Here is a 23,220-nt window from a genome sequence, read left to right as displayed (position 1 = left end):
TCAGACTTCAGATGACAGTGGGTGATGGAAACTGCAGAAAGTGAAACCTGGGATAAGGGTGGATGACTGTACTCAAATCTTAGCAAGACCAGCTCCTTTTTGTCATTCAAGTCTCATTTTAATGTCATCTTTTTAGAAAGCCCTAGAAAGCAGGGCTTCAGCCCCTTCCACAGCACTGTGTTATTTTCCTAATAGCACTCAGTACTATCTAGAATTATCCTGTTGACTTGCTTATTGTCTGCTTCTCTCCATAGAAGGTAAGCTCCGCAGCAGTGAGGGCCTTGCCTGTCTTACTGTCAGTATCAGCCAGTAATAATTGTTATAATTAGTTACATATATATCATTATATTTTGATAAATTAAATACATAATTATTATAATAACAATTATAATATTATGAAGGAAAATAGTGATAGTGGGTGATAGGTGAAGGATTATTTTAGAGTGATCAAAGCAAACCTCTCTGAGAAGTCACAGTTCCACAGAGAGCTTCCTGAAGCCAGGGGACAAAGCATGGACCGTTGAGGGAAAAGCAATCCCTCAGTAGGTCTGCCAGCAGATGGGAACATGCCAGACCTTGAGAAAAAACAGGGAGATCCATTTCGCGGTAGTGTGAACACTCGAGATGGTGGTAGGAGACGGAATCATAGTGGGAGGCAGGGTTAGCTAGTGAATGCTCTCGTAGGTAATCTGGTATAAGGGTGACAGAGTGACACGACTGGGCTTATGTTGCGTGGTGTGTGGGTTTGACGCCTATGCAGGGAGACTGTGAGGAAGTTATTGCAGTAATCCAAAGGGGGAGACGCTGGTGGCTAGAGCCACCATGGGATCAGAGAAGATGGCAGAAGGTGGCTGGACTTTGGACCTTCTTTGAAAGTGGAAGTGTTAGGGTTTGGGTGGGTGGCTGAGTGGATGCAGTGCTGTTTGCTCAGACGGGGAACACGTGCAGCCCGGGTTTCTGGGGAGAGAGGCTGCGGAGACTCAAGAGCTCCAGGTGTGCAGCGTTGGGCTTTGCAGGTCTCCTAGAATATGGAGTGGAGGTGCCAGGGAAGCAGCAGGGTAAACACTGGAGTAGGGAAGGCTAGGGATATACTTTGGGAAGCCTCAGCGAGTGGATGGCATGTAAAGCTTTGGGAGTAGATGAAATTTGAGAAGTGAGTATACGGAAAAAAAGAGCTGTGAGAACAGAGCTGTTGGATACTCAAAATGCTGGATATTGAGAAGAAGATGCAGCCAAGGAAATGGAAAAACGATCAGTGATGTAGGAGGAAAACCTAGATTGTGTTCATCTGTCATAGATGACAGATGAAAAAAAAAAGACATGAAAGCCGAGAGAGTGATTTAATCTGCCAAATTCTGCTGAGAGGTCAATTGAGTAGGTTGAGAACTGACCGTGGATGTATGTAGTTGGACATTAATTTTGGGGGATGATGGCAGTACCAGTGAGAGGCAATTCGTTCCTACTCACCCTTGGAGAATACTGGAAACATCCCTCCAACATTGAGAAAGAAGCAAATATTAAAGAAGCCTTTGCAAAAAACAGAGGTCTTCTCCATTCACAAGTTCAATGGAAGCTAGCTATGTAATAGATTAAAAATTATTTTAGCTAATTCTTAAATTCCAGTGGACTAAGTAGTAGAGAACCCAGCCTATGGTGTCGAAAGGTCTGTGTTAGAATCTGGCCCATGACTTCCTAGCTGTGTGACTTTGGTCAAGCGTCTTAACCTCTCAAAGCCCCAGTTTCCTCAACTTTAACTAATAGAGATAACAGTGTTGAACTTGCAGTGTAATGAAGTTAAATGGAATATGTGAAGTTCTTTTACATAATGTGCAATTGATAAATATAGTTGTTGTTATTATTATTTATGCCCCATCTATATTATGAAAGTAGGGAAAGTTAAAATGGGGTATGCTGGAGTGAGACCAGAAGAGGAGTGAAGAGGCAAAGGAAGAAGAGGAAGAGGTCACATCAGGAAGCTGGGCAGCTTTACTGGCCATAAGGCTGGACTCGGATAGGGAGATGGGGCAGTTTGAACCTGCAATGTGATGTAACATGGGGACAGTGATAAGTGAAGAAAATCCCAGGGCTTTGTCGGCCACATTTTATGACAGAAAAACCAGAGAGAGGCAGAAAAGTAAAATGACCAGGAAAAAAGTTGGACATGGCTGAGGAAAGACAAGAGTTATTGTGGAGAGCTGGCAAGTAGTAGACCTTGCCAGGCTCCCCAAAGACCTGATGAGTTTGTCTTTTCACATTTTCGGAGATGTATCTGTGCACACACCTGGGGATATGTGGGGGAAGGTGGTCCCTAATTACAACGTTTTCTGCAGTTGCTCCCAGGATTTATGCATCAGGCACAGTACTTCCATGCCTTTCAGAGAGAAATATGCAATTATAGTGAAAAGTTAAAATTTATTATTTTTGTAAATAAATAACACATTCAATAAAGTGTATTAGTGAAAATTCTCCCTCCCACCCCTTGTCCCCCAGCTATGCTATTGTCTTTTCCAAAGGTAGCCAATGCTGTTGTATTTGCTTCTTGGATACATTTCTAGAAATATTTCTGATATGTGTAAATATAAAAGGTTTCCCCCTAGGACACAAATAAGGCATGCCATATACACTGTTCAGGATTGTATTTTTTTTCATAATATTCTTTGGAGATTAGTCCTTATCAGTATCCAAAAAACTTCCTTATTTTTCTTTTAACAAGCTACATAAGATTCTACTCTATAGGTTTATGGTAATTCACTTAACCGGTCATTCTGGATGGGCACACAGCTGTTGGCAATCATTCCCTACTGCATAGAGTGCCATGGCGTGAAATCTTTGGCATATGGGAGTCTGCATATGCATGCATAGACATATATATGGTAAATTCTAGAAGAGAAATTGCTGAGTCCAAGGGTCCACGTACTTGGAATTTTAATAGATTTTACCAAAGTGTCCTTCATAAAGACCGTGTCAATTTAATCTCCATTAGTAATATATGAGAGTGCCTGATTTCCCAAACCCAAACACACATTGTTTCATATAATTTTAAAATATTTCTCAAATTTATAGGCTAAAAATGGTATATTGACAATTTTATTTATTTATTTTTTTTATGCACAGTTAAGCATAGTTATTAAAGTTTAAGGAAAATTTGTATTTCCTTTTCTGTAAAATGACTAGTCTATCCTATTGTTGATATATTTTTCTTTCAACACTTTATTTCATTCCATTCTTTTCTTGCTTGCATGGTTTCTGAAGATAAGTCTGATGTAATTCTGACCCTTGTCCACTTTCTGTTGCCATAAAAGAATACCTGAGACTGAGTAATTTATAAAGAAAAGAGGTTTATTCAGCTCATGATTCTGGAAGCTGGGAGGTCCAAGATTGGGCATGTAGATCTGGTCAGTTTCTGGTGAGGGCTTCATGCTGTGGAATAACATGGCGGACCATGGGTGCATGCAAAGAGAAAGATGAAGCCAGCTGACCTGTTTTGTAAAGAACTTGCTTTTGAAAGAACTAATCCAGTTTCTTGAGAACTGCATTAATCCCTTCATGAGGGCAGAGCCCCCATGACTCAAATACCTCTTAAAGGCTCCATTATCTCTCAGTACTGTCATGTTGGGAATTAAATTTCAGCATTAATTTTAGAGGGGACAAACCACATCCATAGTATTCTGCCCCTGGACCCCCAAAACTCACATACTTCTCACATGCAAAATACAATCATTCCATCTCAATAGTACCATAAGTCTTAATGTGTTCCAGCATTAACACAAAAGTCCAAAGTCTCATCTGAGACTAAGGCAAAGTGCTTCCAGCTGTGAGCCTGTAAAATCAAAACAAATGATCTACCTCCAAACTACAATGGTGAGATAGGCATGGGGTAGACATTCCCATTCTAAAAGGGAGAAATAAGCAGGAAGAAGGGAGTAACAGGCCCCAAGCAAGCCTCAAATCCAGCAGGGAAGACATAAATTTTTAAAGCTCCGGAATAATCTTTCATGCCACATGTCAACACTTGGACACACTGGGCTTGGGATAAACTCCTGAGGCTTCAGGCAGCCCCACCCCCATGACGTTGCTGGGTACAGGCTATGTGGGCACTCTCTCAGTGTCTGTAACTATCTCAGGCAGGTGTTGCATGCTGCTGGTGGCTCAACAGTTCTGGGGTCTCAGTGGCAGCCCCACTCCTGTGGCTCCACTAGGCATTGACAGGTGGGAACTCTGTGGCAGCTCTACCTCTGTGGCAAGTTTCTGCTGGTGCCGTGGGCTTTCTGTGACATCCTTTGAGATCTAGGTGGAGAAAACCATGCCTCCAAAGCTCTTGTATTCTGAATACCTGCAGAGTTAGCACCACATAGACACCACCAAGGTTTATGGTGTGTGCCCTCTTGATCAGTGGCCTGAATTGCACCTGGGCTCATGTGAGCCTTGCCAGGGCAAGGATTGCTTAACTGAGATGTGGGGAGCAGAGTCTGGAGGTGGGCCTAGGCATCAAGCCAAGGTTCTGAGTCCGAGATGAGAGGGGCAGCCTCGAAGATCTCTGTAATGCCTTTAGGACCATTCTCCCATTGTCCTGATGAACAGACCTGGCTTCTTTTTGCCTGTGCTAATCTCTTTAGCAAACAGTTGCCTGGCTGCCTCTTTGTACTGACTTTTTGCTCTCTACATAGTCACACTGTGAATTTTCCAAATCTTTCCACTGTGCTCCCCACTGCTTCTGTAACTCACTGTAAGTAGCCAGGAGTAACCAGCCAGTATCTTGAGCATGTTCCTGCTTAGCTATTTCTTCCACCAGATATTCTAGTTGTCTTTCTTAAATTCCACCTTCCATAAAGCCCTTGGGCATAAATACAATGCAGCCAAGTTCTCTGCAACTGAATAACAAGGATGCCTTTATTCTAGGTTCCAATACCTTGTTCCTCATTTCCATCTGAGACCTCATCAGAATGGTTCTCCCTGTCCATATTTCTTTCTTTTTTTTTTTTTTAAACGGAGTTTCGCTCTTGTTACCTGGGCTGGAGTGCAATGGCGCGATCTCGGCTCACCGCAACCTCCGCCTCCTGGGTTCAGGCAAGTCTCCTGCCTCAGCCTCCTGAGTAGCTGGGATTACAGGCACGCACCACCGTGCCCAGCTAATTTTTTGTATTTTTAGTAGAGACGGGGTTTCACCATGTTGACCAGGATGGTCTCGATCTCTTGACCTCGTGATCCACCCGCCTTGGCCTCCCAAAGTGCTGGGATTACAGGCGTGAGCCACTGCGACCGGCCCCCTGTGCATATTTCTATCAGAATTCTGGTCACAACCACTTAAGCAATCTCTAAGAAGTTTCAGAATTTCCCTAGTCTTTCTGTCTTCTTCTGATCCCTCACCAGAATCTCGCTGAATGCTTTGCTCGCAGTATAGGCGTTTTCTAGGTGACTTCTTCAAAATTCTAGATACTACCCATTACCTGGTTCCAAAGCTGCTTTCACATTTCCAGGCATTTGTTATAATCACAACCCCAATGTTGTTCCCAATTTTCTGTCTTAGTTCATTATCTGTTGCTGTAACAGAATACCACAGACTGAGTACTTTGCAAAGGAAAAAGGTTTCTCTAGTTTATAATTTTGAAGGTTGGGCAAGTTAAATTTGGTCACCTTCTGGTGAGGGCCACATGCTGCATCATACATGGTGGAGAAGTGAAAGGGGTGGCAGGTGAGTGCAAAGAGAAAGACAAAGTGGGCCAACTCACCTTATAACAACTTAACTCTTGAGAGAACTAACCCAGTCCCATGAGAACTGCATTAATCCCTGTGTGAGGGCAAAGTCCCTATGACTCACCTCTTAAAGGCCCTATTACCTGTCAATACTGTTGACATTGGCAATTAAATTTCAACATGAGTTTTGGTGGAGACAAACCACATCCCAACCATAGCAATAGGTAAGGTGTCCCCTGCCCTCCCACCTTAGCTTCTTTCAAGATGTTCTCTTTATTTTTGACTGTCTGCAGTTTGAACATATGCCCAGGTGTATATATTTTTTGGTATTTATCCTGCTTAGTGGTCTCTGAGCTTCCTAGTTGATGGTTTGGGGTCTATCATTAATTTTGAAAAATTCTCAACTATGATTACCTCCAATTTTCTTCTATTTATTTTTCTTTTCTTTCTGGCATACCCATTAGAATATTTATACTTTGTATAATTGTCTCACAGTTTTTCCATATTCTGTTTTTTCGATCTTTAAAAAAGTCTTTGCATTTTAGCTTGAAAAGTTTCTGTTGACATATCTTCAAGCTCCCTAATGATTTTTCGAGAGAAGAAGAGAGAGCCCTGGGCATATTTCCCTGCGTACAGTTAGTCATTCTCATCAAAGGCATTCTTCATTTCTGTTATAGTGGTTTTTATTTCTACCACTTCTTTTAGATTTTTCTCTTTAGTTTCCATCTCTCTGTTGACCTTACCTATCCATTCTTGCATATGGTCCACTTTTCCATTAGTGATTTAGCAAATTAATCATTGTTAAGTTTTCAGTGTGCTAATCCCAAAATCGGTCATTTTTGAGTTCTTGCTTGTTTTGTCTCTTCAGACTGTATTTTTTTGCCTTTTAGCCCGTCTTATAATTTTTTGTGGAAAGCTAGACATGACATATTGAATAAAAGTGACTGAGGTAGATAGACCTTTAGTGTGAGGTTTTATATTTGTCTGGTTAGGGGTTAGGCTGTGCTAACTCTTTGCTGTAGCTATAGGTGTCAGAGGCTAAAATGTCCTCTGATGTCCCTGTTTTGGTCTAGAGATTCCTGGTGTTTGAGTCTTGCAGTTCTTTAAGTTCTAGGGTAGTTTAGTGTAGTTCTAGTGATGTAGTGGTAAGGTGTGGAGGAGATGTGTTCTAGATCACTGTTATTAGGGCGCAGTATGTTAGTGAGCCTGGGGGGGTATTTCCCTATCCCCATTTTGAAGGCTAGAGGGGGCTGGAGTTGTGTATTTCCCCTTCCCCATGTTGGTTAGGCTCTGGTCAAACAGTTTTCCTTGAGGGTAGGCTTTGCTAAGAAGAGGGAGCCCGGGGCATATTTAGAAATAGTCGCTTTCCTCTCTTCTTGTGGGAAGAAGAGGGTTTTTCTCAGATCTTCACAGGGAGAACCTGGTAGGTTTCCTGGAGGTAAAATTCAGAAAAGTGTGGGGACTCCTGTAAGAAAATTCACAGGAGATTTTTTTCAATGAATTCTTAACTCTCAAGCTTGTCACAGTGAGTCTCCAACAATTAGACTTTAAAGTGTTCCTACTGACAGCAGCTCCAGCTGTGGGCTCCTACTCCTTTGCTTCTGCTTTGGTAAGCTGTGATTCTCTGTATCTGCCTGTCTGCCTCTCCAGTTTTCAGGGCAGCAGTTTTTCCTATGACCTTAATTCTTGATTAATCTAAGAAGAGTTCTTGATTTTCAGTTTATTCAGTTTTTTTCTTGTGTGCATGGAATGATGACTTCCAAGCACTCTACATGTTGGATCAGACACCAGAAGTCAAATTTTTCTTAATGATTTGTAGGAACTTTATATATATATATAAACACTCACATACACACAGACACAGACACACACACATATATATTTGAGATATGGTCTCACTCTATCACCCAAACTTGAGTGCAGTGGCTCACTGCAGCCTTGACCTCCTGGGCTCAAGCAATCCTCCCACCTCAGCCTCCCAAGTAGCTGGGACTACAGGTGTGTGCTACCACACCCAGCTAATTTTTTAATTTTTGTAGAGACAGGGTCTTGCTCTGTTGTCCAGGCTGGTCTCAAACTCCTGGCCTCAAGTGATCCTCCTGCCTTTGCCTCCCACAGTGCTGGGATCACAGGCATGAGCCATCATGCTGGCCAGCTTTTTATATGTTAGAAAAATGAGTCCTTTATCTTTATATGAGATGCATTTTTTCCCATTTCATCATTTATCTTTTGAATTCATGTTTTTCTACCATGCAGTTAAAAAATGTTTTGTGAGTGGTTGCATTTATCAATATTCTCTTTTAGGCATATGGATTCCATGGTACATTTAAAAAGGACTTCTTATCTCAGATCATAAGGGAATTCTTCCATTGTTTCCTTTAGGACTTGTTATAGCTTTATTTTTTACATTTTAAATATTTGCATTTGGGTTTTATCCTCCTGTAAATTATGAAGAATAAATACTATGTGTTTTTTAGTTGTCTATTCTGTTATTTCAAAACTGTTTACTTATCATTCACTTTTTCCCAATTAGTTGACCACCATATATAAAATTCTAATATGTATTTGGATTTATTTTTATAATTTCTGTTCTGTTATTGCTTTATTTGTTTATTCATAGGCTAATATAAATAATTCATATGATACTCTGTTCTAATTATTATAGCTTTAAAAATATTTAAAACTACTGTGTGGCTAGTTACTCCTTAATTTTTCTTGTTAATTAAAAAAATTTATTGTCAACTTTATTTTTCCATATTATCTGTAGCATCAGCTTATCTAATTTAAAAAGTCTTGACATTTTTATTGTCATCGTTTTTAGATTAATTAAGGAAGGATTACATATTTATGACACTGAGTTTTTCTATCTAAGAATATGAAATGCCTTTCAATTTGTTCAGGGCATCTTTTGTATTCCAATAAATCTTTTAAAATAAATTTAAAATAAAAATAAATTTTAAAATAAATTTAAAATAAAAATAAAACTTAAATTTAAAATAAATTTTATTTTATATAAAAATATATCTAAATATATTTTTATATAAAATAAAATAATATAAAATAAAACAAAATAATATAAAATGCAAAATATATTTAAATATATTTTTATATACAATAAAATAAAAAATATATTTAAATATAGTTTAAAAATATTTCTTGGTCAGACCAGGCATGGTGGCTCATGCCTATAATCCCAGAACTTTGGGAGGCTGAGGCAGGTGGATCACCTGAGGTAAGGAGTTCGAGACCAACCTAGCCAACACGGTGAAGCTCTGTCTCTGCTAAAAATACAAAAATTAGCCAGGCGGGTGGCACATGCCTGTAATCCCAGCTACTAGGGAGGCTGAGGCAGGAGAATCGCTTAAACCTGGAGGTGGAGCTTGCAGTGAGCCAAGACTGGCCCACTGCACTCCAGCTTGGGCAATGAGAGTGAAACTCTATCTCAAAAAAAAAATATATATATTTAAATATATAAATATATATTTATATGTTTATATATAAATATATATTTATATATATCAACATATATATTTATATATATCAACATATATTTTATATATATATATATATATATATATATATATATATGTATGTTTCTTGGTTGGGAGCGGTGGCTCACGCCTGTAATCCTAGCACTTTGGGAGGCCAAGGTGGGAAGATGGCTTAAGCCCAGGAGTTGGAGACCGGCCTGAGCAACATAGTGAGATCTTGTCTCAAAAAAAACCTTTTTTTCTTCATATGATCTTCTACCTTTTTTTTTGTTAATTTTTTTTCCTGGGGATCTTATCTCTCCTCTCCTTCCTTTCTTTGCTTTCCTTTCCTTTTTAAAAAACCTATTGTAACTGGGGTCTTTCCTTCATTTTGTCTTTTAGCTAGTTGTTGTTTACATATACTCAGTGTAACTGGCTGTTGATGTAAACAAGTATATATGCCCATCATTTATTTCTGTGTATTTATTTTGGGGAGACATGCTATTAAAAATTTAAAAGTATACGCCTGTTATAATTAAGGGCAGTGTTGCACAATGAGGATCTCATGTCTATGAACTTGGCTCCACCATTTATTAGCTCTGCGGCAATAGGCATGCTACTTGATTTCTATAAGCCACAGTTTCCTCATTTATAAAATGGGATCAAATAATATCTCACAGGACAGTTTTCAATATTAGGAAGAGAAAGCACAAAACCACTTAGCAGGGTGTTGGAAACAGAGTAAGCAGTCAATAAATGGTAGAACCCTACAAGGGTTCTATCCTCTTACCATGATGTTCAAACCTAGTTTCTGGGGTCACAGTGACTTTAATCTTCCCAAATCACTCCCCTCCATCCCATGCTCCTCATTGCTCCTAAATAAAAGCCCATAAGTAGATTGAAGGGTTGCAGGATGGAGAGGAGGAGAATGAAGGACACGGATGGAAGGGCAGAGGCCCAGTGACACCTTTATCATAGAGAAGGAATGAAATGACTCTGTACTGATTTGGATTTTGGGATCCAGGGAATCTGAAGGAAGACAAGTAATGAACATGGCAGGGAAGGTGGACCTTTTCCAAAGGGCCACTTCAAATTTGCAGAAGACCTTATAGCTGACAGCTCACTTTAACCTACATGAATCAACTTCACAGCAAAGGGCTAGACCCAGTGAGGAGAGGGCCTGCAGCCATACAGGGAGTAGGTAGAGGGTCAGATGATGTGTTTCAGATCTGCGGACTCCCATTCCAGTGCTCATTCCTCTTCATAGCCTTCTTTACTTCTCTTGTCGTTTATTCCCATCTGGGCGTAAGTACTAAATTGACAACAGAAAAGACAGATGACAAACGTGATAGAAAACACAGGGAAGCGGAAGGAAGAAAAGTAAGAGGAGTTAAAACATTTTGAGAAGAGAGCCTCAGGGAGATTTGGAATTAAAATCAATAATAGTATTGGCGGAATACCATGGGAGAAATCCATGGGGGAACTATATAAGGAATAGTGTAATGATTGCGACTATGTCTTGAGGGTCTATTGTGTGCTGCTTGTTTTGTGTGCATTTTATTTTCCTTTTACTCCTAACAACAGTCTTCCGAGGCAGGGGTTATTAACCCAATTACACCACGTGTCTGTAGAAGGCAAGGCCTCAGTCTTCTTGGAGAACTAACATCTATATACTCACTGAGAAGACTTGTAAAATGTACTCATAGTTCTGGACATGGGCATGGTTTTGCCAGAGCTGTGAAGGACCTTGAGGATGTCAGCCCTGGCGAGTCAGGGTGAGTGCAGGAAAAATGTGATGTGGCCGGTGCAAGGAAGGACACTGTTTCTATCACTACAATAAGAAAAACCACCAGACCAAACCAACCAACAAAACCAAGAAGAGAAACCTGACAGAGAAGGCAAAGGGGCGAGGAGGCAGCAAAAGCTTCTTGCAGCTGGAGTTAGGGATGCGGATGAAATGTGGATCAAGCCAACTGCAGTGGGGGAGGCCGCTCAACCTGGGAAAGTGCTCCATCAGCTACTTCGCCCTCTCTCCCACTGCTGCAACGCTTTTTAAAGGGACAGTCACACGCTGCAGGATTCGGAAGCGGAAATGGTCTTTGCTCATTGGATGACAATCTAAATTCAGACCGAAAGAATGTGGTTGGAGACAGCTGGTGGAAATGGTCCCAGTCTTGTCTTCACTGGAAATGTCCGGTGTTCACGTGCTGCTCGTCTCTCCTTAAGAAGCGTCTCCCTGTCTCCATCTCTCTCCCTGTGCCTGTCTCTGTTTCTTCCATCGTTTTTTTCCCCCTAAGTAACCATCTCGGCGCATTGTACCCAACTGCTCGAGGAACGCCCCTGCTGTACCCATCGCTGCTGGCTGCCTCGGTGATTAATGCGAGCGACTCGGGTGGTTTATGAGAAGTGACACTTCCTCCCCAGCTTCTTATATCTGCTGCCGAGCAGTTAACGTTAAAGCCCGCTCTGTACCTCCGCGGATGTGACTGCTGTAAATACCACGGGGCAGGGCTCTCATGCTTCAGAAACACGTAAGCAAGACGCACCGAGCCAGCCCCGGACACCCAATGACCCTGGACTGCGGCAAAGCGGGGGTGGGAATGGAAGAGGGGAGGACCACCTCGCTCCTTTTCTCCTCGCCCGGGCCGCAGCACGCCTTCCTCCCCGGAGGGCAGGGGAAGGTCGCTCCAGGTCGCTGGCACCTCCAGCGCTCCCGAAATCTGCAAATTCATCGCTCCCGTTCGTCTTCAGGCGAAGCCCTCCCGTCCGGAGTAGGGCCAGCCCCAGTTCTGCTTCTCCAGCCTTTAGCTGACTACTAAGGCGGATCCGACTTCTCCCCCATAAAAAGGTTTTGAATCGCTTCCCCACCGCAGGGGTTCAGTCTCTGCTTTCGACTTTGCTTCACAGTTGCACGCTCCGCAGTCTGGAGCTGCGCTCAAGTCTCAGCAACTTTCACCATCTTGACCTGAGAGTCGGGCCGTTTCTAAGACAATGTGAACAAAGAGGAGCAGGGGGAGGGAAGGGCGACCCCGCGGGAGGGCTGCGGCGGGCGTGTGTGTGTGTGTTGGGGGCGCCGCGTTCCGCGCCCGCGGGCACTGGGGATCCGGCGGCGGGCAGGCTGTCCCGGGTGCAGAGCGCGCCGACTGCAGTTTCTCGGGCCGGCGCGGCCCGGTAGGGCCCCAGACGGCCCCCGGAGGCGGGTTTCTTTGTCCCTGATTCCTGCTGGGCGCGAAGGCCGCCGGCGGCGAGCAGAAACCCGAGCCTGCGCACCGGAGGTCAGGCTTCCACGTGCGGCCCCGCTGCGGAGAGCAGGAAGGAGCGGCTGCGGCCCCGGGGCGCCCCGCGAGCATCCTGCGTCCGGCCCTCCCGGCTTTGGGCGGTTGGAGGGAGACACTAGAACTCGCCTTTCGCTTCCCCGAGCCGACGTAGGGCTCGGGATGTCGCCGCTCTTCCTAAGGAGCGTGGTTTGGGGGCGAGAGGAAGCCCACTGGGGCGCTCCCCTCCACCCAGACTCCCCGAAGACGCGCGCCCGAGTCGAAGTCGGGGACAGAGAAGGTTCTCTGGCGCCCCCCTGCCGACTGCTTGGCTGCCGCCGGGACCCCGGCTGCGGGGCGGGACCTAAACGTAGCCCCGACCCAAGGATGCCCAGCAGAACGCTGCAAACAAAACCGAAACGGTGGCCGTGTGTGTGTGTGTGTGTGTGTGTGTGTGTGTGTGTGTGTCAGAAGAATGGAAGAGAAACTGCCACGGCCATCCAAGTCCATTAAATCAACTCTCCTTCCCTCTGACTCTCTCAACTCAGTCATATTCTATAACGCAACGCAAGGTTACAGAGCCCAAGTGAAAACTAGTTTCCCAGTTTTACTCTGACCCTCCATCCGTGCAGCCAGCTAGATTTTAGGTTATCGGCTTCTATTCCGCAGAACTTCGAGTCTCAGGAGACTCAGGGTTTCTTCCTCCCGCGTCTCGCAGTGCATCTTTCATCTGCTTTTCTTTGTAAAGCCAGGGCTCCACGGCTGCCTCCCCAGGAAGTCCTGTGCTCTGGCGCGCCGCGCCTCGCCTGCCGCAGAGCGGGCGGGCAGCAGGCCGGGCGCTAGGACCGCGGGGAGCCGGGGCGGCCGCGGCGCTACCTTAAACCCAGCCCAATGCCGCTGCCTGCGCCACTCTGCGCGCCGGCGGGGGCTGCGCAGGAGGAGCGCTCCGCCCGGCTACAACGCTCCGCGAGCCGGCGCGGCAACACCTGTTCGCGGCAGCCAGGGCGGCACGCGAGCTCCCGGACGCGGCTCTCCTCGCTCGCCGCTCGCCACCCGTTCTAAGCCAATGGACATCTGCCGAGCCTCTGGAGAATCCTGGATACTAGCTTTGGACGCCTAAAGTTTCTTTTTCTTTTTGTTTTATTATTATCATTTTTTGGAGGGGGGACCGGGAGGGGAGATTTGTCGCCGCCACCAACGTGAGATTTTTTTTCCCCTTGAAGGATTCATGCTGATGTCTGCAGAGTCAGTTAGAGAGTAAAAACAGCGCATGCCTTCCTGGAGTCAGGATCCGTAAATTCTGACGTAGCCCGTGCATCTTAAAAATCCCTATAATAACGCCTAGGCATTTAAGTTGCTATGGTCATTCTGATCTCAAACCAAATGGAGAAACTACGGATTTTTTTTCCTTATTACTGTCGGATGGGATGAAGACCTTCCTGCCTGCTAAGAGCTGGGGATCTATCTATAGAGATACATAGATATGTTTATCAATATGTCAGTGTGTGAGTATAAAGTGGTGGTTTCTTAGACTATCAGTGGTTTGACCTTGAACCTGTGCCAGTGAAACAGCAGATTACTTTTATTTATGCATTTAATGGATTGAAGAAAAGAACCTTTTTTTTTCTCTCTCTGCAACTGCAGTAAGGGAGGGGAGTTGGATATACCTCGCCTAATATCTCCTGGGTTGACACCATCATTATCGTTTATTCTTGTGCTCCAAAAGCCGAGTCCTCTGATGGCTCCCTTAGGTGAAGTTGGGAACTATTTCGGTGTGCAGGATGCGGTGCCGTTTGGGAATGTGCCCGTGTTGCCGGTGGAGAGCCCGGTTTTGTTAAGTGACCACCTGAGTCAGTCCGACGCAGGGGGGCTCCCCAGGGGACCCGCAGTCACGGACTTGGATCATTTAAAGGGGATTCTCAGGCGGAGGCAGCTATACTGCAGGACTGGATTTCACTTAGAAATCTTCCCCAATGGTACTATCCAGGGAACCAGGAAAGACCACAGCCGATTCGGTAGGTATACCATTAACCCTTTAGTGTCCGTGAGATGGCATGTTGGAATTATAACTACCAAGAAGGTGGTGGCCGGGTGGAGAACGTGGGAAGGGATTTCCCCTCCTCCCCTCTTTCTCGGTATCTCTCTTTCTCTCTGTGTCTTGCCAGCTCAGAAAAAAATGCCTCCGGAATTGCAGATCTGCTGCTGGCACTGATGCAAGTATACATCAAAAGGCCCCCTACTTTTAATTTAAAGGGGGGCATAATTTACAAATATAATACAAGTTTCCAGTTCTTTTGCATCAGATACACGGGTTTAGGAAGTTTCTTCTGAATGGACTGATTGCAGGAGTTTAAAGCTTTAATCATTAACTACTAAGAACTTAATGCAGTTTCCTGAAGGCAGTGGGTATCTTGTGCCCAAATTAAGGTTTTTCACTTTTCCCCTTTCCTGTAATAAGTATACTGCTTGAATTGTGTGTTTATTAAGCGCATTGATCATTCTCCCTTGTGAGGGTCTGAAAGCCCCATAGGCAAAGGTTGCTGACGGATTGTCCTGTTGGGAGGACTAAAGTCATATTTTAGGCTCCGTGAAAACCAGGGGCAGAGGCTTTGGGAAAATGACTTGGGAAGGGGCAGGACGCTCGCTAGGGATGTTTGTTCTTCCTAGCTATCCAGCGATAATCTCTGCTTTTAAATTTCCATAGCGTGCAGCCGTGTATGGGTTTCTTGCTTGGCTCTCTGGTGTGAGTGTGTGCGCGCGTGCAAACGTTGCGAGGTAATTTTAAAGGGCATTCCGAGGATTTCATTTTCAGCGAGGGTATTTGTGACTCAGCACTGAGGGCTGCAGACCGGAGGGCTGGTGGCTCTGCCCACTTTATGCCTGCACACACGTGCTTGCCGGGGCACCCTGAGCACAACAGCACGAAGTCAACTAACACACTCCCGATGGGGTGGACTCTCGAGTTTTTTCCTTACTTAAAAAAAAAAAAATTAAGCGCCAGTTGGGGCAACCAGACTGTTGGAAGGAGTTAACTTCTGAGTGAACCCACCTGACAACACTTAAACTGGGTCGTAAAAAGCAAAGTCCTGCGGTGATTTTTCTTCCTCATGCTTTAGTGCCAGATGTTGAACACAATCTAAACTATATGTTTAGCTTCGTGCGGCTGCGGATGATGCCAGAAGGTGAGGAGGACTCAGGCCTGGGCTGGGGATAGTCCCAGATCCACGAGGCCCAGGATTTGCTCCTTGTGCTCACCCCTGAGCCTAAGCCCACAGCTGAGCCTAGTAGTGTGAAATTGCTTGGGCCGTCTCCACTCGCTGCTAAAAAAAAGTTGTAGCTCTTCGCTTTGCAATTATTTCAGTTGAAATATAACTATCCCCTCCCCACCCCATTAGTAAAGGTAGCTTCTGGTTGTTGCAAAGGCTAGACTAAACTTTACTAAAAGTGCCGTTTCCATCTGGCCTCTTTAAGGGCTGCCACCGTGCCTAGCGTTCGACACCAGAACAACAGGCAGTGGGCGGCCTTGGGTGGGCGAGCGAGTGTGTCCGGGGCCGCGTCGGCCACCCGCGGGGCGTCGGGGCCGCGCTGGCCGAGGCGAGCGGAGTGGGCGGTCGGCCTAGGTGTGCCAGGCGGCCGGAGCCCCAGCCCTCCCGCGCTCTCGGCCGGCAGGTGCCCGCTCGGCCGCCCGGGCCCCGCGGAGCACTTAGCGGCGGCCCGGCCGGCTCCGCGCGGTCCTAAACGCGCTCGTGTTCTGGCTCCCTTTCCGCCTGACTCGGGTGCGCCCTTCAGAGCTGCGGGGACCGCGGGGGCGGGGGGGCGGCAGGCAGGGGCTGACACACTTCTAGCCGCGTTTAGGGACTCCAGTTTTTTCATTTTGGCCCAAGTTGAGCCCCTTCGCTTTCTCTTTGTGTGTGACAGTGGGTCTGGCGGGGCTGACAGCCGCCGCCCGGGGCTGCGCGGTGGTTTGCGGTGTGGGAACGGCTGGAGGCGCGCGCAGCGGCAGGAGACTTGGTGGCGGGGACGAAGGACGGGCTGGAGGTCGGACCCCTGAGCTCCCCTGTCCCATCCCGTGCCCCTCCCCTTCTTCTGAAGCACGCAGCCAGGTTTTGGAGACTCCAAGGGCTCCGTGGTGCCCGGGAGGTGGGTCGGGGGCCCCTGGCCGGAGCCGCAGGGGAAGGAGTGGGGGTGGGGGGGACAAAGGGCCGCGGAGGCGGGTGGAGGGGGCGGAGTGCTATTGTTAACCGCTTTCCGAGAGCAGAGCTCGCGAGCTCGCCGATCGCGGTCCAGCTTTCCCGCGCCCCCGCCTCGGCTCCGGCTTCACAACCAGGGGAGCCCGGGGTGCGCGCGGGAGCGCGGCGGGGGCGCACCGCTGCAGGGGCGCCGCGGCGGGCTCGGGCAGGCTTTATTGTGTGGATCAGCCGAGCCTGCCTTTGAGAGACCCTGTTAGAAATGTGGTGCAGCACGACTGGGCCCTAGTGTACAGAGATTATGGGATGTTCTAGCTGGGGCTCCTCCACGGACTCTTTCTCCCAGGAGCATTTTTTTTTTTTTTTTGGATGCAGTCACCTTTAGGATAGGGCGTTTGCTACACGCAATCGAGTCATTAGAAATCCCGTAACTCTGCTACAGGGGAGAGCGCGGATGCAAGGCCGGGGACCACGCGGGAGGGGAAGGCAGGAGAGGCGCGTTCTGGGGTCAGCGTACGAGAACCGCGGCGGGCTACAGTGGCTCAACAGAGACCTGACGTCAAACGAAAAGCTAGACCCCTCAACCCTAGAGGTCGGAGAAAGGTGTCGCCAAGAAAGTGACATCTCCAGTCCTTAGACACTGTCGGCGCTGTGTTGGGAGGTGGGGACTGGGGGGAGGGGCAAGGAGTAGTGTTTGGTGGGAGGGGGCGGAAGCCCCGGCCCAGTCTGGGGACTGGGGTCGCAGAGCCAGGAGCTAGTCCGTCGGCCTGGCGTCGGCCGAGGGGTAAGGGCGCCCTGGCGCTCCGCTGTGGCACTCACCCTGGCTGGGATGGAGTTGAGTGGGTGGCTGTGCGCAGTGGGGGTGGGGAAGCAGGGTGAGGCAGGAGGGTTATTTAAATCTTTCATCCGGTTGCAGTAAGAAGCTGGCCCCTGGGGTGACAGCAATGCCGCGGTCTCCCGCTGCTACCGCTGCGGCAGGTCCCAATATTAGCAATCTCTGCAGAGCGGTGGTGCGTGTGCTGGGAGCCTCCTACCCTCGCCTTCCCAGCCCCGCCCGGAATGAGGCCGTGGCGGCGCTAGGACCCCGCGGCGCGCGCAGGGAGGGCGGAGGGAGGGCAAGGGCGCCGGGAGGAGGCGAGGGGCTGCGGCGGCCGGGCTCTGGCACACCTGGCGCTCCCGCGCGCCGCCGCGGCCTCTCCTTCGGCCCTCCTCCTCCTACGGCAGCGGCCTCTCTTCCGCAGCAGCCCGGTTCCCCTCTGGGGACTTCGTCCTCACTCTCAGTTTCTGTAGAAAAGAGTAACTGTAGGTGGGGGGCAGAGTGGGTTTACACCTTGATTAAAATAGAAAGTGCATTTTCTACCTGAAATGAAACAGCAGAAGGAAACGTGCTGGAAAAAGGAGTTTTGCCGCCCCCAGGCAGCCGCAGGTGACTGCAGCTGCTGGCAAGCTTGGCAGTGACACAGCAGTGGTAGTGCAGGGGACGTGGGGGTGGGGGAGTCTTACTGTTCCAGCAGGAGCTGCAGAGGTGACAACTTAGGTGGGACCTTGAAGGATTCCTTTGTTTTTTTTTCCCTCTGGGGCTGGTGGTGTGGAGGTAAGATTGAACAAGGAGAAAAGGAACTGGCAGTTGTATCTGTGCAGTAGGCTGGGGAATCGAAATGTTTTGTTTCATCTGTATATCTACATACCTGTATCTATATATAGCTCACTTTTAAAGCACTCCAGCCTTGCTAAATGGAAAAAAAAGTGAACAGAAAATCATTTTGGGAAATAATAATGTAAAATAATAAAAACATGAACACTGGGCCTGATCTGCTATTTAACTTGCTTGGGAAGCCTAAGTCTGTTCACCTTTTGGCTGGAGTGGTGGCTCTGAAAGGCCAGACTTCATCAGGACCTCACATGAGCACCCGAACTGGGGCTTCCATTCAAAGTGGGGTCAGGTGAAAGTTTTACTAGAGTGGAGAAATATGGTAGTATGATTTTTTTAAAATGGATATTTAAAAATCTTATTTCCAGGGTTTTACACTTTAAAAAATTTTTGTTCTATGTATCTGATTCTTCATTGTCTCAGGAAAAGACTGGGTGTTTAAGGAGATGGTTTTAGGATTGCTTCAGGTTCTGGAAAAATTGGTGGGGTTATAACTCCATTTCAGTTAGTCATTTTCTATGTAAACTCTGAGATGTGCTCAAGTTGCTACAGATGCAAACTTACCCCGGTGCAGGCTCTGAGATGATTGAATTGGCGGCCCTGGCTGGAGCTTCTCTGGGTGAGCAGGAAGCTCTGCAGGGAAGAGGCTTAATCGCGGATTTTCCGCAGCCCCCTGCCCTGCCCCCTCCACAGTCTGCATAATTTGTGTGGTCTGAATGTGTTCTGTAATGTGTTGGGGGTTCTTAGGTTAGGGGGCCTTGTCATGAGGGCCACAGTGGAGCAGCTCTGACTGCCTTGCCCTCCCACTGCTGGCCTCTCACGGCCTTGGAGGTGAGACCCAGCACAGATGGGTTCTAGGGGGCGGTGCCAGCTTTGGGTTAATGGCCCATTTGAACGGAACTGGGGCAGCCTATCAGCTCTGGGAATGGTCACTAATAGTGAGTCTGGGGCAATGAGGAAGGTCCGGTAAGGTCATTTTCCTGAAATAGTCGAGGCATTGACCTGGTCTCTCATGGACTATGGATGATCTCACACCTCATCAAATTCCATGGGGGCCCAGTGAATGTGTTCTCATTTGGAACTGTTGACTGCTGTGGAAGAGAATAAAAAAATGACAGCAGTTATTGACCCTGTGCTTCCCATGTCACTCTATCACTACCCACTACTGTGGACCTTCTGAGCTAAGGATGTCAAGGCTGTGTCTGCCCAAAATAAGGGACAGACTGCCGTGGTACACATGTATGCCATAGCTCTAATTTTAGGCACAGTCTCATCATCCGCTCCTTCCTCCCTCCTTTCTTCCTTCCTTCTTTTCTTTGGTCTTTCCTTCTTTCCCTTTCTCTCTCCTTGATCATTAAACATTCGGATGTCTCTACACAGAAGGCTTCTCCTGACTGTTATTGGTCCAGCACCCTCTGCTGCCCAGTCATATGAGCAGATAACATGTGGAGCGCGTCATACTCAGGGAGTGTAGTTGGAAGCACTTGCTTGGCACCAGCTCCACCCCAGAGAGAGGTGAATGGACTTCGCTGAGGTTATAGAATTTGTTGTGGACAAGAGGGTACCAGGAATGATGAGGTGTCCGGTCTGGTTGGGGTGGGATCCTGTTGCGGAGTTTCCAGGTCTTCCTGACCTTACAACAGTGGCGCTCTTTGCATGGGGGAGAATGACTGTGACTCCTACGTTCAGATAGTCCGCTTGTCCTTGCTTCACTGAGGTGACCACATGAAAAGCTAGGTTGTTCTTTTGAGATCTCTATTTTTAAGGAGCTACAGAGAAATGGGTGGTGGTTTGAGGTGATAAAATCTTTTCCACCTGGGGTCACTGGGTAGTTCCTTCTCGCTTAGATAGCTTTTTGGAGACTCATCTCGGATATTTATTTTCTTGGGAAGCCTCTGACTTACCTTCAGAAACCCAGATGACCTGACTGTCTTTGAACTGCCCATACCCTGAACATCTCCCTCTCACTGCATTTGCCACACTCTTGTTATATTTATCTGTTTGTGTCCTTCTTCCCAACAGATGGTGAGCAATTTGAGGGTGATAGGACCTAGACTATATCTGGTTCATCTTTATATACTCAGTAAATGGCGTGATGCTTAGCTTGTAATAGTCCCTCAATAAAGCTTCTTGAATGAAAAAGTGAATGAATATGAATTACAGCTGTCTTGTCAATGCCAGAAAAAGAAACTAGATAGATATCTTAATATCTTCATTTCCAAATTATATAATAACAATGCTTTCAGAACTCACCTATATGAAACTAGTACAGAAATCACAGAAACATTAAAAAGAGGCAAAACCAACTTTAAGATGTGCATAATAGTTAAGGAAATAGGCTTTGGAGTGCAATTGCTTGGGGGCTAATTATTAACCTCCTTAAACCTCAATTTCCCCATTCATACACTGGGGATTAGAATATTGTAATGCCTAGAGTTGTTCTGAGGATTAAATGATAGAAAGCCTCTCATTTGGCATAGACTGAATACTCAAGAATTCTCACTTTACAATGATCGTTATTGCTGTTGTTACTTTTTTTTTCTTGGTGTTCTGCAGACCAGCCAGTGAAATGGCTTTGTGAAATCACGTACACCTTATTCTTTGTTGGACCTGATGGGCAACATTGGCTAATATTCATTATTAGTCCTTAGAGTTACCTCATGTGCAAGGAAAACAGAAAGATCATCGTATGCCCCTTTAGAAGCTGCAAATATCTTTTAGTTTTATGATTAAACATTTCCTCATTGACCTGGTAAATTAAATCATTCAGACCTCAAAGGGGGCCAATTGTTTTTTGCATTTTATCTTATGATGAAAATTGGACATTAATTAACTCCTTACATCAATTTCAGGGTATATATGACTCACATTTTGCTGTGCTTTCAGGTAGCTAAGAAGATATTCACATACTTGTGACTGCTAATAGTAATAAAATACCACACTTCAATTATTTTGGCTCATAAGAATTAGAAGTAGTACAATGAAATAAAATGATTGCGTCAAAAAGGGAGTGTATCTCATGAGAAATGAATCTCACGGAAGTATTGCCTTATTTATATTCCCATTTGCTTTGTGAGTAGGGAAGGCTAGTAATAAACTGGCTTCTTTTAGATGCATCTTCCATCATAGAGTCATAGATTAATAGATTCAAAACAATGTATAATTTCACTTTATATTTTTTCATACACTGTTTAACATTCTATTAAAATAGTTACGTTTGAATCTTCAGATAATCTGTAAACTGTAAGTGCAAGATAAATTTGTTACATTTTGTCCTTATAAAAGAATAAGGAATACTCCTTTAGAAGAAATAGCTCTTTTTTTACTTTACCTCGGAAAAATTTCCTCTTGAGCTAATCCTTTCCTTTATTAGATTTATGCTGTCCTGTCCTCTTTTGATTGCAGCACCAGTGTATTTTGTGAGAGTTGCAAAATTAATTGTTGAAAAATTCATGTAAGTGCTTTTTTATTAGTCACACGAGACTGACTATAGCACATTGTTACCTTAAGTTTTTTTCTGAACTCTTAAATGTAAGTAAAATTTTTAATATTTGAAAGTATTTTTAAAACAACTCAGTATTTGATATGCATTAATAAAAGGGCTACATAAAATGTAGCCCTTTAATTAACAATAAAAAGGAAAAAAATGTCTGAGTGAAAGTAATATTAGCAGTGTCCTAAATATACTGTGGGCTAATCATCTTAAAACCACAATATAGTTAGAGAAATTGAAGCTGCTGTTGTGTGGCTGTAAAACTCTGGATTTATGCCCAGCTTAGGTGTTATTCTTAGTGAGGTAAGCAAGGGGAAAGAAGGAAGTAAAAGAAGATCATTGTGTTGATTTGATTTTGGGATACAGTATTGCATGCCTACTTTAAATCATGAACAGTATTTCTCTCTTCAGAATATTATTATTTTAATTGCTTAACTATCTCTTTGAGGTTTAGCTAAGTATAGCAAAAGCCAAAACTTTGTTTAAGCAGAAATATTTGGGATGTATGTAGGAAGTTTTAGTTTTTTAGATAGAGTTAAAAAAAATTATACCATAGAGAGCTGGAGCTGGATAATCTTCTGTAGAAACCAATTAAGGCTTTAGTTAGCACCTCATTCTCTTATTTTCAGAGACATAGACCATTCTCTAAACAGAATACTTTTTTTTTTTCTACTTAAACAGATATTTATTTCTCCCAGTTCTAAAGGCTGGGAAGTCCAAGAACAAGATACTCACACACGGATACTTAACTTCATGTTTCTAAAGTGGAAGTAGGTTGCTTTTTTTTTCTGTTTAGAGAATGGTCTTATGTCTCTCAAAATAAGAGAATCACATACAGATACTTTATGTTTATGAAGTAGACATAGGTTGTCTTTCTCTTAAATTCTACTCTTTTAAGTTAATTAGATTATATTCACACTGGTTTTTCTGTCCTGTTACTTCTTAGCATATCTATGTAGACAGTAGCTTTTTAATTTTTCAAATGTTTTGTTTATTGTGTAAGTCATGTTAATAAGTATTTTTGTATCATTATGATAAGATAGAATTTAGTTGGAAATCAATTCTTTTAGGCAGTGATTTTAAAAGATACTTCTTTAACTAGCTGGGGTTATCCAAGTAGGGAACTGGGCTCAGTGTCCTCTCCAAAACCCCAGGGATGCTGCGACTCTAGGGACATGCTCCACGCTCTGACCTGTCCTCTGCCTTCTACCCTTTGTCTACAGGCATTCTGGAATTTATCAGTATAGCAGTGGGCCTGGTCAGCATTCGAGGCGTGGACAGCGGACTCTACCTCGGGATGAATGAGAAGGGGGAGCTGTATGGATCGGTAAGCGCTGCAGGGACTTCATCCAGCTTTATGCTCCGTGCTTGATTTGAACAGCTGTCTTTTCTCTAGATTAAAAAGGGCCAGAAATGAAACTGAGTCTGCTTGGAAGGCGAGTGTAAGTTTTTACTTTTTGAGGAAAGCCAT

General features: G+C 45.4%; 1 protein-coding gene across 1 annotated transcript in view; it reads left to right on the top strand.

Annotated features, from left to right (window-relative positions):
• The first annotated feature begins 13,323 nt into the window (after nt 1-13,323).
• The window catches only part of FGF9 (fibroblast growth factor 9), a 33,201-nt gene continuing 23,304 nt past the window's right edge, over nt 13,324-23,220 (top strand). The window contains exons 1-2 of the mRNA XM_012441861.2: nt 13,324-14,433; nt 22,973-23,076. Coding sequence (XP_012297284.1) covers nt 14,157-14,433; nt 22,973-23,076 — 381 coding nt within the window. The 5' untranslated portion in view covers nt 13,324-14,156. The remainder of the gene's footprint in view (nt 14,434-22,972; nt 23,077-23,220) is intronic.

The sequence above is a fragment of the Aotus nancymaae genome, unplaced genomic scaffold, assembly GCF_030222135.1.
Source record: "Aotus nancymaae isolate 86718 unplaced genomic scaffold, 86718_ANA_hifiasm-v0.15.2.pri h1tg000009l, whole genome shotgun sequence".
Taxonomy (NCBI): Eukaryota; Metazoa; Chordata; class Mammalia; order Primates; family Aotidae; genus Aotus; species Aotus nancymaae.
Note: the sequence above shows the minus strand (reverse complement) of the source record. Positions and strands in the feature narration are given on the sequence as shown.